Consider the following 15508-nt stretch of genomic DNA (forward strand, 5'->3'; position numbering starts at 1 on the left):
AGATGTAAAGCATACATGTGTTAGTCAATTTTTATTTTTTTATTATTATTATAACAGCTCAAGGAGCAACATGTTTGTGCACTTTCTAAAGATTTTGGTTCTGTTTTAGAATAAAGGGTTGGAAATGAATGCTTTTCTTTTTTTTCTTTTTTTTTTATCCGATTCTACGATGAAAAAAAAATATCGATAGATTAATCGATTATTAAAATAATCGTTAGTTGCAGCCCTAGTTGTCAGCTCATTCAACTATGTAAAGAACAAAGTTTTTAATAAGAATATTTCATTTATTCGAATCTAGAATGTCTGTCTTATTTTAGTGTTCTCTTTATGATCAGTGTATATTTATATCTATGATATACACAGTACCGGTCAAAGTTTGGACATGCCTTCGCTATCAAAGTTTTCTTCTTTTATTTTTTACATTGCAAATTAATATTGACTACCTCCATACTTTGAAGGAACACATTTGGAATTATATAAATAAAAAATATGTTTTACAGTTTAAATTCTTAGTAGCCACCTTTTGCTTTAATGACAGTTTTGCACACTCTTGGCATTCTCTTTCAGCTTCATGAGGTATAGTCACCTGAGTTAATTTTGTCTGAGAACATCAGTTGTGTTGTCCAGAGGTAGGATGGTCATTGCACTGTATAGACCTTTGTAACAATCAAACACTATGATGAAACTGGTTCTCATGAGCACCATCACAGGAAATGAAGATCACGAGTTACCTCTGCTACATTCATTGAGTTGTCAGCCTCAGAAATCTCATTTTAGTGAGATTAGAGCCTACATAAAGGCATCACAGAGTTCAAGTAGCAGACATATCTCAACATCTACTGGTCCGAGGAGATTGCTTGAACCAAGCCTTCATGGTCTAATTGCTGCAAAGAAGCCACTTCTGAAGAAGAGACATGAAACACAAGGAATGAATATCAGACCAGCGTCTGACTAGTCCAATTTTGAGATTTTTTGGTTCCACCTGCCCCTGCCCTACGTCTTTGTAAGACGTAGTATGGGGGTGCTTTGCTGGTGAAACTCTTTGCACACTTATGTGCACACTATATATGCCAGCCCATCTGGTTTGCACTGAGTGGGACCATCGTTTGATTTTCCAACAAGTCAATAATCCCAAACATACCACCAGGATATGTAAAGCTATTTGATAAAGCAATTTGCAAAGCTATAAGAAAGGGAGTGATGAAGTGTATGTGAAAGTGAAGTGATTTTCATTGTGAAACACAACACAGCTCATGGTGTACACAATGCGTCCTCTTTTTTTTAACCAATCAGCCTTGGTGAGCAGTGGGCAGCAATGAAAGGCACCAGGGGAACAGTATGTGGGGACGGTGCTTTGCTCAGTGAAACCTCAGTCGCGCCTTGACTGTTCGAGATTCGAGCCAACAACCTTCTGATGACCTAGACTCTACAATCATCTGATTTAAACCCAGTTGAGATGGTTTGGGTTGGAACACAGAGTGAAGGCAAAGCAGCCAACAAGGTGCTCAGCCCCTCTAGGGACTCTTTCAAGACTGTTTCAGGTGACGACCTCATGAGGCTGACTGAGATAATGCAAAGAGTGTGCACAGCTCAGTCTTTGCAACTGCTGTTTCCATTTCAGCAAATGTGAAACAGCAGTGGACCTTTGTGCAAGTGAACCTATTAGAAATTATGTTGATTTGAAGGCTATTAACACCAAATAGGGATTTGATATACAGTGGGTATGGAAAGTATTCAGACCCCCTTAAATTTTTCAGTATTTCTTATATTGCAGCCATTTGCTAAATGTTGTTTTTTTTCCTCATTAATGTGCACACAGCACATTTTTGCAGATTTATTAAAAAAGACATTCTGAAATATTACATGGTCCAAAGTATTCATACTTTGCTTTATACACAGTATACACAGCTTTGCTTTAGTAGAAGCACCCTTTTGATCTAATACAGCAAGAGTCTTTTATGGCAACATGCAACAAATTTTTCACAACTGGATTTGGCGATCCTCTTCCATTTCCTCTTTGCAGATCCTCTCCTGTTCTGGCAGGTTGGATGGTAAAAGTTGGTGGGCAGCCATCTTTAGGTGTCTCCAGAGATGCTCAATTAGGTTTAAGCCATGGCTTTGGCCCAGTCTGAGGTCCTGAGCACTTTGAAGGTTTTCATCCAGGATATCCCTGTACTTGGCTGCATTAATCTTTTCCTTGATTGCAACCAGTTGTTCTGTCCCTGCAAAACACCCCCACAGCATGATTCTGCCCACCACCATGCTTCACTGTTTGTTCTCCACACATACCGCTTAGAACTTTTTGACCTTAAAACTATCTTGGTCTCATCAGATAAGAGAATCTTATCTCTCACAATCTTGGAGTCCTCCATGTGGGCTTTCATGTCTCTTGGACTGAGGAGAGGCTTCCATCGGGCCAGTCTGCCATAAAGCCCCAACTGGTGGAGGGCTGCAGCAATGGTTGACTTTCTCCAACTTTCCATCTCTCGACTGCATCTCTAGAGCTCAGCCACGGTAATCTTTGGGTTCTTCTTTACCTCTCACTAAGGCTCCTTTCCCTCGATTGCGCAGTTTGGCCACACTCCCAGCTGTAGGAAGGGTTCTGGTTGCGCTCCATAATTTAATGTATATGGAGGCCGCTGTGCTCTTTTTTTTTTTTTTTTTTTTGTAACCTTGTACAGATTTGTGCCTTGCCACAATTCTGTCTTTAAGCTCTTCAGGCAGTTCCTTTGACCTCATGATTCTCATTTGCTCTGACATGCAGTGTGAAGTGTAAGGTCTTACTGTATATAGACAGGTGTGTGGCTTTCCTAATCAAGAAATGGACAGCACCTGTGTTAAATATATGAGTATCACAGCAAAGGATCTGAATGTCAGTTTTTTGTTAATAAATCTGCAAAAATGTCAGCAATTCTGTGTCTTTCTGTCAATATGGGGTGCTGTGTGTACATTAATGAGGAATGTACACGTAATGTACACGGAGGGCACAGGTGTTTAAACATAAAACAGATTTATTACAAAATAAAGACAATTAAACACAGATTCAGAAGAGAACATCAGAAAACTTTCACACAGAGTTCAGATTATAGCTATGTGCAGAAAGCAGTCACACCTCTGCTAGACAATGTAGTCAATATAATAATATGACTGTAGAATATGCCCTGATGTGATCACAGACAAGTCATTATATATGAGTGGTGTTACGGGGTATTGGACATGACTATAAAGGGATCTTAGGCAGGAGACCGGTGGTGGTGACTGGGGCAGACAGGCTTAGGGAGTGACTGTAATCAGAGGACAGTTGACTGTGAACAAGGCTGACTGCGTGGCACAATGATATAGATATAGAACAGCTCTTATAAGTTTTTTGTAAAGATACACACCAAGACACATTCACGTCACTTGGCTGCAGACATTATTGAATGGTCAGAATAATTGTGTCTGAGAGTAAGAGTTGAATGTGTATTATTTAGAGGTGGACATAGATTAATTTTCTTAATCTAGATTAATCTCACTGTAATCATGGAATTAATCTAGAGTAGCAAAATTAATCTAGATTAATCTAGATTCTAGATTTATCTATATTAATCTAGGTTAAAATGGCTCATTTGAGAATGTGTTTCTCAAGCCAGGTGGCGCATTAGACCAGGGGCTCATCTCCTGTTTCCAAAATGCATCACAAACTGCTTGAGAAAGCTGTTCTACTATGATAATTGGTGATAAATAAATTATGTTCAATAAGATGTACTTGTGTTTACCAACTGTTTATTCAGTTAAATAGCTGCATCCATGTTACCACGTCACGTTTGATGTGGTAATTTCACAGTTCGAAGACTCGTTCTCGCCCCCTACAGTGCAATTCGGCTAGATATACATCCGCGCTAAAATATCAAGGTGAAAGTCATCATAGTGTAGCGGTTCATCTGCATTGTGTAACTTTTTGATTTCGTTTCTTGAACCACAAATGATGAGCTGACACCCAAGAGATTTTCTGTGCAAAGTGTATTCTGTACAAAAAGCAAGGTCGCGTCAGAACATCGCGTCACACATCGCGTCTTTCTGCACCTCTCTCTACAATATACAGTATTAAAAGTATATAAAAAAATATTCACAAAATAACACACATGCAAAATATTCATAATATGTACATAACTTTTTGCACACAAACCCCACGCACCTCTCACAGCTCACGCTTTGTGTCCAAGAGACCTGGACCGGGTCTCAAAAACAAAATAAAAGTCTTTAGGAAATAAGAAACTAAAAGACACAAGAAAGAAGAAATATACTTAGAAATCTAGTGTAACCATTTAACTCCAGCACAATAGCTTGCGTAGTATAGACCCAGCTCCCAACCCAACTTTTTTAATAGCCCAATAAGAGTCTCACGTTAACGCAGCACGTTAACGCCGATAACGGCCCACCACTAGTATTATTATTATCATTAGTGTTTTGTTGTGTGTGTTTTTGTCCACCATCTCTTCCTTATGCTCCTTGCCCTAAACATGTGCACATGAGTACAATTAAATTAATACTGTATTTTAGTATTATTTGGGTATTAGAAGCTGTGTTGCAGTCTAACTAGCCTTATCAGTCATGAAGTCTATCCTGCCTTGCAGATGGTAGCACTACCCAATGAGGAGTCTAGTCCTCTGTCATAATAATGCCACCTGTAAAAGACAGACAAAGGTGATATAATTAATGACTGACCAATTGTTGCTTTTGTTCTGTATGTAATTTTATTCCAAATGTGGCATAAAAAAGAAACAAATAGTTGGAGTGGCATGTTTAATAGGAGATGAGTCTGTTTATCTTTTACAAATGATGAATGCTTAATGCTTATCTTTATGATGCATGCTTAAACTCTTGTGGTAAAATGTTCTCAAAATAAATTTTCGGTAAATTTTTTATCTGTTGATATTGAAATACTAATGAGTTTCTCCATCCCCCTACTCTGTCTCTCTCTTTCTTCCCAGCAGCAGATGCATACCTGTGTTTGGGATGTTCAGTCACAGTTTAAGATTACTTTGGTTCGAGGCATTAAAGTCAACACAGAGGAAAGTGCTAAGGTTGGTGTTCCACCATCTGCAGTTTCTTTATCTTGTAGCAAGGTCAGCCCTAATAAACATTTAGGATGGACACACATTGAACACATTAAGCATACATTGTTTGTGTTTTCTCCTCATGAGGATGACCTGTGGTCATCTACCCCATCTATTTCTGAATCCAAAAGCTAATTTTTTGTCCTAAAAAAAAAAAACAATCTTTTCCAAATGAACTATTTTGCATTATTATAATGTCTCATGACAGTAAAATGTCATTCCCCTTCAAACTTTCCATGATTTGCATGCCCCCAGGTATATGTCAGAGCAGGTTTATTCCATGGAGCTGAGCTGCTGGGAAAGCCAGCTGTAAGTAGTGACAGCAGTGGACGCTTAGAGCACCTGTGGAACACCACGCTGGAATTTGATGTTGCTGTGAGTGACCTTCCACGAATGTCCCGTCTCTGCTTTGCAATTTATGCTGTCATGGACAAAGTGAAAAAACAGCCAAAGTCTATCAAAACACCCCATAGCAAGTACCAGACCATCCGAAAAGCTGGGAAAGTGGTGAGGATCTCACACACACACATGAAAACACACACAAAATTAATCACAATCATGTTACTGCTGTGTATATCAATTCATTTTGTAACTTGATTCCCTTGCTCCCAGCATTATCCCATTGCCTGGGTGAACACCATGGTGTTTGATTATAAAGGACTGTTGAAGACTGGAGACGTTGTCCTGTACTGCTGGTCTTCCTTCCCAGGTGAGTGAGTGTATACATATTTCTGTGTAATAAATACACTTGTTTATCATGTGAAACTGGTTGCAAAAATTTTGCACACTCAAACACTGGAAAATGTAAGCACAGTCATGGTCAAATGTTTTGAGATTGACACACATACTGGTTTTCACAAAGTTTGCTACTTCTGATTTTTTTTTTTTTTTGGTTGAAGCCCAAAGACATACTGTATGTGATTTTGGGCTATATAAGAAATACATGTTGTTGTTTAATCAGTAGCCTACAACACTACATGAGTAAATTATTATTATTATTTTTTTCCTGGATTTCTCCTTTAGCATCTTTTGAGTAATCCAAAATATTCACTCATAGGAAACTTCAAGTCTTTCCATGGGTGTAGTCCCGTTTTGGTTGTCTCTCGCCATGATCTGTTTGGGGTGTTTTGCATGTGTTTCACTTTCACTTCACTTTGCTATTCTATGTCTTTTATTCTGATGGATTTTTTTGCCATGTTTGGGAAGTCTTGACAATGGATTAACCACAATGTTTCATACCATGGTTAATTGTCAAACTGGTTAATTCCTGTAACCCTGACGGAATTAAGACATGGGGGGGGGGTTTGCCAAGGGAACAGGACAGCTGCACCGAATCAAATGGAGGATGGATAGGACCATGTACCATCAAATCTTGGGTGAGAACCTCCTTCCCTTAGCCAGGGCATATAAAATGGCTCATGGGTGGGTATTCCAGCAGAACAGACTATCAATTCCAAAGCACAAAGTCAAGACAACAAACAATTGGCTCAAGAAGAAGCCTATTGTATTGGAGTGGATGAGTCATTCTTAATACCATAGAAAATCTGTGGAGGTAGAGCAAACATCCTATGTAATTGCCAACAAAGGTTTAAACGAGTATTAAAGAGCACGTGTGTGTGTGTTTTATGTTCGAACCAACTTACCATTGAAATGATAGATGGCTAATTACTTTGTAAGTGGACAGATGCTGATTTATAAAGCAGTCACAAGTTACCAGAACCATTCCAAAGTCTTGGTGCTACAGATGGGGCTTGTCCATGGATTAGGATCTCATATTGAAATCTGTAAGAGACAAGCAGCCAATGCAGTGTCTGCAGATTTGGTGTAAATCTGTTCTATTGTTAGTAGAACTACTAAAGTATTTTGGCTTTCATTAGTAATACTAGACTGTATGTTACTAGTTCACTAGCGGAATGCATATGTCTCATTAGTGAACTAGTAAAACCTTTGTCAGCACTGGCTAAACCCAAACTACTGTAAGTGCAGTTCAGACTTTTGCACTACTATTGCAGCACCCAGCATCACCAGTGAAAACCTTGTTTGAACTAGTTGTACAAAAGTGCCACTAGTTGCTGGAAAAGCCTGACTAGTACAGCAAAATGCCCAACTGTACTATATATAACTATAACTTTCAGACAGTTTGGTCACCTGGATGAATGAGAAAAAAATATTTGCAATAAATGCAATTCCTTGAGTCCATTTAATGTAAATAAGTTTGTAGTGATGTCATATATTATGATATTGTATCATGTTCAGCTTTGTTTTGCGTAGATGTTCATCACCTCTGTTCTCCATGTCTTTGTTGGGTGGCCTTCCCCCAAGCAAGAGGTCTGAAGGTCCAGCCATTTGTTTTAGGATCCTCCGCTGTCTTTTGCCGGCCCCAGATGGGAGACACCAGGAGTGTGACAGGGCAGAAACAATAAACTCTGATTGGTCTGTGGCAACTTCCTGGGAGTCAAATGTATATTTTCTCTTGTGGACTGGGCACTTTCTTTTGTCATGATTCTGTGTTGTGTTATTTCCATTTGCACACTGTGAATCCTAGAAGCTTCACAATCTCAACAACAACATTTATTTCTTATATAGACCATAACTCACATACACTTTCTCAATAGGTAAACTCTCTGTGTACTTGTATATGGTGAGAAGTTCACTTTGAATTTGTTTGAATGTGATTGAATGTGTTTTAATTTGCAGATGAGCTAGAAGAAATGTTGAACCCAATTGGAACAGTGCAAACAAACCCCTATACTGAAAATGCTACAGCTATACACATCACCTTTCCTGAATATTCACAGATTTCAGTGATATTTCCACCATTTGACAAGGTACTGTCATTTTTTTTTTACCTCTATCTGTCCAATTACATGACTAAATTTACATTAAAATAATTGAAAGGTTATCTAACAGCCATCCATAAATATTAAACATATAAATTGTGGAATACGTTTCAATGAAATATTGGCAGTGGTGTGGTGATAATTTTAGTTTGTATTAGTTATATATATGTTTGTACTTAGTTGTACATTAGGTATGTTTGTATTTCTGCTAGATTCTGGAGAAAGCTGCAGAGATGGCCAGAGGAAGCGACTGTCCCCCCATGGTAGTGAGTGTCTGCATCACTCGTACAATAAAGACAGTGTTTATGCCGAACATTTATTTCCGTGATTGTTTGGAATTTAAATCCAGTTGTAATGTGAGTAAGTACTATGTGAAAGCAGAGTATGTTCCAGATGGAGATGTGTTTCTTTTCCTGGGGATAGGGCCGGGGTGGTAAAAAGTTCCACATCGAGCTGAAGGAGATCATGGATCGTGAGCCACTGTCGCAGCTGTGTGAGAATGAGAAGGACCTTATCTGGACGCTACGCTATGACTGCAGAGAAAACTTTCCTCAGTCTCTCCCCAAACTGTTGCTGTCTGTCAAATGGAACAAACATGAGGACATGGCTCAGGTACACACACTTGTGAAAGCAGATTGTTTGTCCAAAAGGGGAGGTTGGCCATAAGATCTTTGATCAGTAAGATATTCAGAGATATGTATTGATAACTCATTCACTCACTTTTTATAACTGCTGCTGGACAGAGTAAAACCTACTGACAATTCAGAGAGTGCATTAACCTAGTGTGCATTCCTTTTGATGATGTGCAGTAAAGTAGCCAACATCGCAATAATACGTCGTGAGCTTTTCCATTACAGTACAGGCCAAATGTTTGGACACACCTTCTGATTCAATGTGATTTCTTTATTTTCATTAAGTACATAACTCCACATTTGTTCATTCATAGTTTTGATGCTTTCAGGGAGAATCTACCATGTAAATGGTCATGATAATAAAGAAAACTTTCATAGACAATGGATCAATACATTTGCGGAAGATTTTGATTTGTATCATGTTTATTATAATGCTGCTGGTCTATTTGAAGATCCCTGAAGCTTTAGCCATTGTGGTGGTTTTGACTGTGGTAACCCTCTGGTAGGTTTCATGCTAAGTCGTCTTGTTAGCAGTTCATTGCTCCATCTGGTGATCTCTTCATTGGACTTTGAAGGTGGTCTGGGCCCTTGATTCAGTACCTCAGAGAGAACAAACAGAAGCAGCAGCAGACAATGGCATTGTATAACTGGTAGAGAAATATGTGGTTATTGTGGTACATTTGTGTAACAGTACCCTAACTAGGACAGCTAACTAAGTTGAATTGAACACTGTCTATGCTTGCCTAGGTGACCGTGTAATAAAGCAGACTTTGTAATAGACACTGTGTATGAAATTTTAACAAAAGGCCAGAGTAAACAGGTGTGTTTTCAGTTTAGATTTAAACAATGAGACTGTGATTGAGTCCCAAACTCTGACCAGCTGTGACTATCTGTACTTTGGGTACCAGTAATAACCCTGCACCCTTTGAATGCAGGGGGCGTGGTGGATAGTAAACGACCACACTCAGGTAATGCAGGGCGAGACCATTAAGCACTCTAGAGGTCAAAAGTAGGATTTTGTAGTCAACCCTAAATATGATTGATATCCGGTGCAGTGATTGTAAGACCGGGGTGATGTGGTTGAATTCTCTGGTCAAACATTTCTAAGTGATTTGATCTTCACTCAGTTAAAAAAAACTGTAATAAAGTAATTTGGCATTGAAAATATATTACACTGTTGAGTCATTTGTTAATGTATAGGCTGCACAAAATCAGCTGCACGTATCTCCTCCTTGTTCTACTGGTATTTGACGGGTGCTTTTTAAAATAGAATACAAAGTGATATTTTGCAGGTCCAAACAAAAAAGGATTATGTTCATTTTAGAGATAGGGTTACAAGGCACAGGTACTCATTTATAATGCAGATGTTCCTCACAAAGATGTGAAAGTGTTTATATCTGAGATGGCATTTCTCTGCTGTAGCTCCAGGCTCTGCTGCAGATATGGCCAACACTGAGCCACAGAGATGCCTTAGAACTACTGGACTTCAATTACCCTGACCAGTATGTCAGGGAGTATGCAGTCAACTGCCTAAGAGACATGAGGTATATACACACACACATATATATATGTACCCTGTCCTGATGATGCACAGTGATGCACACACTTTCTCAGATGAATAAACCCTTCATGCAGTCTATGAGACATGAAATATTGTCACACCCAGGTATTTGCATACACACATACAAACACAGAGACCCTTTTACCAGGCTACATTTCTGTTCTTTTTCCCCAGTGATGAGGAGTTATCTCAGTACTTGCTGCAACTGGTGCAGGTGTTGCGGTATGAGCCATACTATGACTGTGCCCTGAGTCGATTCCTGCTCGAGCGTTCTCAGCTGAATCGGAACATTGGGCATTTCCTCTTCTGGCATCTCCGGTAATAGTGTCTGTGTATGTATGCATGCAAATATGAATTTTGATTATGACTGGGGAAAAAGAAAAGATTTGTGTTTGTGTGTAGGTCAGAGATGCATATGCCTGCTGTTAGTGTCCAATTTGCACTGATCCTGGAAGCCTATTGCAGAAGCAGCATTCCCCACATTGAGGTCCTAAAGAAACAGGTATTTTGTCTATACATCTATACACAAGCAAGAAACCACTTTCTTGAACAATATTTACATAAAAAAGCAGCATCTTAGCATGTCTAAACAGTTTGACTTCTCAAGTTCACCATACTTTTACATGTATTGATCTTTGCTTGGAGGAAAAAAGTGGACACAGGCAGTGCAAGACTAACATTAAACAGAAAGACTAAACTAGTGAAATGAATAGTGCAAAGTAAAATAGTGCAAATACTGCTGTGCAAAATTGAATGGTGCATTAATAGATAATATATTAATAGAATAATATTACTTGGTAATAAACTAAATAAGAGGTAGTAGTGAAGTGATAAAGTGAAGTCATTGTCATAGTGAAACACTGCAGCACTCCACAAGGTATGCACAACGAAATGTGTCCTCTGCTCTTAACCCATCACCCTTAGTAAGCAGTGGGCAGCCATGAGCACTGTGTGGGCATGATGCTCAGCGAAACCTGCAACCTTAACTGCTAGGCCACCACTGCCCTATTTTGTGTGTGTGTGTGTGTGTGTCAGTTCAGAGTGGAAAGTCCCTAATTGCCTGTTTGATTAAACTGTTGCACAGTCTGGTAGTGAGGGCTTGAATGCTTCGGTACCTTTTTTCAGATCGCAAGGAGTGTTAAGAGTGCATGTGAGGGGTGAGGAGAGTATTTTGAATGAGCTTTCGGAGCTTTCTGGATGCAGTGTATGTTGTAAATGTCCTGAAGTTGTCCTGTGCCCTTAGCAGAAAAACACCCCAAAGCAAAATGTTTCCACCTCCATGCTTGACAGTGGGGACGGTGTTTTGGGGGTCATATGCAGCATTTTTCTTCCTCCAAACACGGCGAGTTGAGTTAATGCCAAAATTTTGGTCTCATCTGACTACAGCACCTTCTCCCAGTCACTCTCTGAATCATTCAGGTGTTCATTGGCAAACGTCAGACGGGCCTGCACATGTGCCTACTTGAGCAGGGGGACCTTGCGAGCACTGCAGGATTTTAATCCATTGCGGTGTAATGTGTTTCCACATCTGTCACTGTTAAAATAAACCTACCATTAAAATGATACTGTTCTGAGACTTTTCATTTCTTTGTCATTGGACAAACTTACAAAATCAGTGAGGGGTCAAATAATTATTTCCTCCACTGTATATAGATCTATTACAATGCCCCAGCAATGAGCTGGTGTTGAGATTCAAGGAGAGGTTTTCCTCTAGATGAACACCAAGGAACTATCTATTCAGTAGAGAGTGGGCCCTCCGTTGTCTTCTGAAGTCAATAATAATCTCTTTCGTTTTTATCCACATTCAGAAAAAGACTGTTGACCTTACACCAGTAATCTTTCTTGTTGATGAGACCCACCACGGTTGTCATCTGCAAACTTGATGATGTGGTTGGAGCTGTGCATCACTGCAGAGTCGTGGGTCACCAGGGTGAACAGCATTGGACTGTGCACATAGCCTTGAACAGCTCCAGTGCTCAGTGTGGTATAGATTCTGCTTCTGATCAGAGAGACTGAGGTATCTCAGTCAGGAAGTCCAAGATCCAGTTGCAGAGGGAAATTTGCAGGCCCATCTTCTCGACCAGGTGCTGAGGAATGATGGTGCTGCACTGAAGTCTATGAACACCATTCACACTTGTTATTGTCCATGTGGGTGAGTGTCAGATGCCGGGTGGCTGCGATGGTGTCGTTCGTAGAGTGGTTCGGATGATAGGAGAATTGCAGTGGGCCCAGGGTCTCAGTAAAGTCTCTAGGTTCCCACTGGGTAGTCCGCTGAAGTTTGATGTTGTCCCGTTCATTGTCCAGGGAACAGACATTGGATAGTAGGATGGACTGGAGAGCCAGTCGGCTTAACCTAGCACAGACCGACCGTTTCCCACGCTTCCAGTTTCTCACACATTGCTTGCGTCTGCATTTACCTCATGCACCAGCATCAGGCGACACCAGGGCCTTGGGGGTCTGCTCTCCGCAGCATTCTGAGAGTGTGCAGTTGTTCTTGTAAGTCATCCTGTAGGTCAGCAGTTGGAAGTTGGAAGAGTTTTTTCTATTGTAGTTTTGTCCAATTTCCATGTGTCTTTTCTGGTGCACTGAAAAACAGAAAAGTACAAAAAAGCAATGGTGCTTTTGTGGAACCAGAGAGGCCATTGCAGGCTAGTGTTGTGCCACCATCTTCAGGTAAGCAAAAGTAATGTTTTTTAGCTTGAATAAAATCCCAGGTATATCAGTGTTTCTGAAGTCTTATATAAGGGGGGAGATTATGTCCTACCTAGGTTATGAGAAAAAATGTCTCTTTACTCCTATGATCTTACATCTTCTCCTGCTGAGTTTGACAGTTTATTTGACAAATTGCATATTCCCTCCATTGACCAATCCATAGCTGAGGATTTAGAGAAACCAAATACTATTGCAGAACTTTGTCACTGATGTCTCAACAAAGCGGAAAATGTCCTGGACCTGACTGATTTCCTTGTGAGTTTTACAGAAAGTTCTGGGATAGACCCGCCCCATTGTTACTAGATATGAATAATTAATCTTTTGCCTTCCTCAAACCCTTTCACAAGCCCAATTTACTTGTTTAATGCTAATTGTTAACTGTTATCAAAATTGTTTGCTTTAAGACTAGAATCTACCCTTCTGAGCATCATCTCTGCAGACCAAACAGGATTTTATCTGAACTTGACACTCTTTCTCTAACCTTAGATGTCTGGATTCTGGATTCACAAAGCTCAGGAGGCCCTCAAATCATTAGATGCTGAAAGGGCTTTTGATAGAGTGGAATGGTCCTATCTTTTTCATGCATTAGGGAGGTTTGGTTTTAAAACAAACTTCATTTCATGGATTAGGATACTTTACTCCTCACCGCAAGCCAGCTACAGGCTGGTTCTTAATTGACAACAAAACCAAAATCAAAAGCAGTATGTCTCAATGAACATAACAACCACTACAGATGACACCCTTATACAGTCATCAGCAGACTTCTGATAAAAAAAAAAAAAACCTGATCTTGATCGCTGTCAGCTTTTGAATTATAGACCAATATCCAACCTCCCATTTATTTTGAAAATTTAAGAAAAGGTCGTAGCTTGCGTGATTAATGACCTGCTGTTGGCCTCTGATCAAGGCTGCTTAGTGCAGCATTTGACACAATTGATTACGCTATTCTCCTTGACCGGTGAATAGAGAATGTTGCTGGGATTAAGGAAATAGCCCTCTCATGGTTCAGATCATATTTAACATATTTTGACAGTCGTATTTGACTTATCAGTATCAGTTTGTTGATATAAATCGTGATTCGTCTTCACATAATAAAGTCTGAAGTTCAGAATTCCGCAGACACAGTTCTGACTAGAACTAGAGAATTCAGCCAAATCACCCCGGTCTTACAATCAGTGCACTGGCTACCAATCAAATTTATGATTGACTACAAAATCTCTTAATGGTCTCCTGATGGGTAGTAAAATAACTGAAGGTCACAGCTGGGAACAGTTCCTTCTCTTACAGAGCTCCGCAGTTGTGGAACAGCTTGCCGGCCAGAGTTGACGCTGCTCAAGATCAGTAATGCGGCCTTCAGATCTGGAGACAGAGCTGCCCTCAGGACGGCCAGAGCAAACCTATCTTGTGCCATTTGGAGAGCTAAGATGGATAAATGCACATAAGATCAATGAATATTTCAACAGCACCAGAGACACTCACAGCATGTGGCAGGGCATACAAGCAATTACAAACTACAAGCCCAATCCGACAAAGCGACTTCTTCGCACATTTTGATGCATTACATTTACATTAGTAGGTGGTAGTAGCCTAGTGGGTAAGACACTCGCCTGTGAACCAGAAGACCCGGGTTCAAATCCCACTTACTACAATTGTGTCCCTGAGCAAGACACTTAACCTTAAGTTGCTCCAGGGAGACTGTCCCTGTAAATACTGATTGTAAGTCGCTCTGGATAAGGGCGTCTGATAAATGCTGTAACTGTAAAATGTAAATGTAGATGTGAAAGAAACATATTTCATATACATTTACATTTACGGCATTTCTGCCCTTATCCAGAGCGACTTGCTTAAGTTACCATCGATGAAGAGATCAATTCCAGTTCACTAGGACCCCAACTATGAATACATCTATCTTATTCACTCTGTTGTAGATTCTGTACACAAGTTCAATTTAATTACAATTTAATCTAAATATTCTTTAAAGAGGAAGGTCTTGAGCTGTCGTTTGAAGGTGCTCAGTGACTGAGCTGTTCTGACCTCGAGGGGAAGTTCATTCCACCACCGAGGGGCCAAGACAGAGAAGAGTCTAGATGAATGTTTTCCTTTTACCTTCAGAGATGGAGGGACCAGGCGAGCAGTACCGCAGGCTCGGAGTATACGAGGTGCAGTGCGAGGTGTAATAAGGGCTGTGAGGTAGTATGGTGCTACTCCATGTTTGGCTTTGTAGACCAGCATCAGTATTTTGAACCCGATGCATGCAGCTACTGGGAGCCAGTGGAGGGAGCGTAGCAGAGGGGTGGTGTGTCATTTTGGTTTCATTTTGTCATTTTGTTTCTAAGTTCTTTCTTACAACTTAGAAACTTCATTTCCAATACAGAAAGTTGAAGATTTCAGCATGTCTCACTTGTTTTCAGCTTGTTTTGTGCAAAAACACGTTTGACCTTGAAAAAGTGACAATCTTTTGATAAAACACTTTCCCTTCAACATTTTCAACATCTAACACTTTGAAATACATAAGAACATCCGAAACTAAAAGGAGAAATAAAGAGAATTTGAAATTTCATGTGTTTTAGGCCTTTTTGTGTAAAACTATGTTTGACCTTGAAAAACACACTTTCTCCTAAAACTACACATTTCCATCAAAAATGTGCATGTCCAACACTGTGA

At 39.9% G+C, this 15508-nt stretch overlaps 1 protein-coding gene across 3 annotated transcripts in view; it reads left to right on the forward strand.

Annotated features, from left to right (window-relative positions):
• The window catches only part of pik3cb (phosphatidylinositol-4,5-bisphosphate 3-kinase, catalytic subunit beta), a 60217-nt gene that overhangs the window by 25447 nt on the left and 19262 nt on the right, over positions 1–15508 (forward strand). For 2 of the 3 annotated variants that reach the window (XM_028961896.1, XM_028961898.1), the window contains exons 8-16: positions 4974–5066; positions 5355–5606; positions 5712–5808; positions 7797–7927; positions 8152–8205; positions 8363–8551; positions 9994–10115; positions 10307–10450; positions 10535–10634. In XM_028961896.1, coding sequence (XP_028817729.1) covers positions 4974–5066; positions 5355–5606; positions 5712–5808; positions 7797–7927; positions 8152–8205; positions 8363–8551; positions 9994–10115; positions 10307–10450; positions 10535–10634 — 1182 coding nt within the window. The remainder of the gene's footprint in view (positions 1–4973; positions 5067–5354; positions 5607–5711; positions 5809–7796; positions 7928–8151; positions 8206–8362; positions 8552–9993; positions 10116–10306; positions 10451–10534; positions 10635–15508) is intronic. The other variant, XM_028961897.1, reaches the window with a different exon arrangement.

This window comes from Denticeps clupeoides, chromosome 19, assembly GCF_900700375.1.
Source record: "Denticeps clupeoides chromosome 19, fDenClu1.1, whole genome shotgun sequence".
Taxonomy (NCBI): domain Eukaryota; kingdom Metazoa; phylum Chordata; class Actinopteri; order Clupeiformes; family Denticipitidae; genus Denticeps; species Denticeps clupeoides.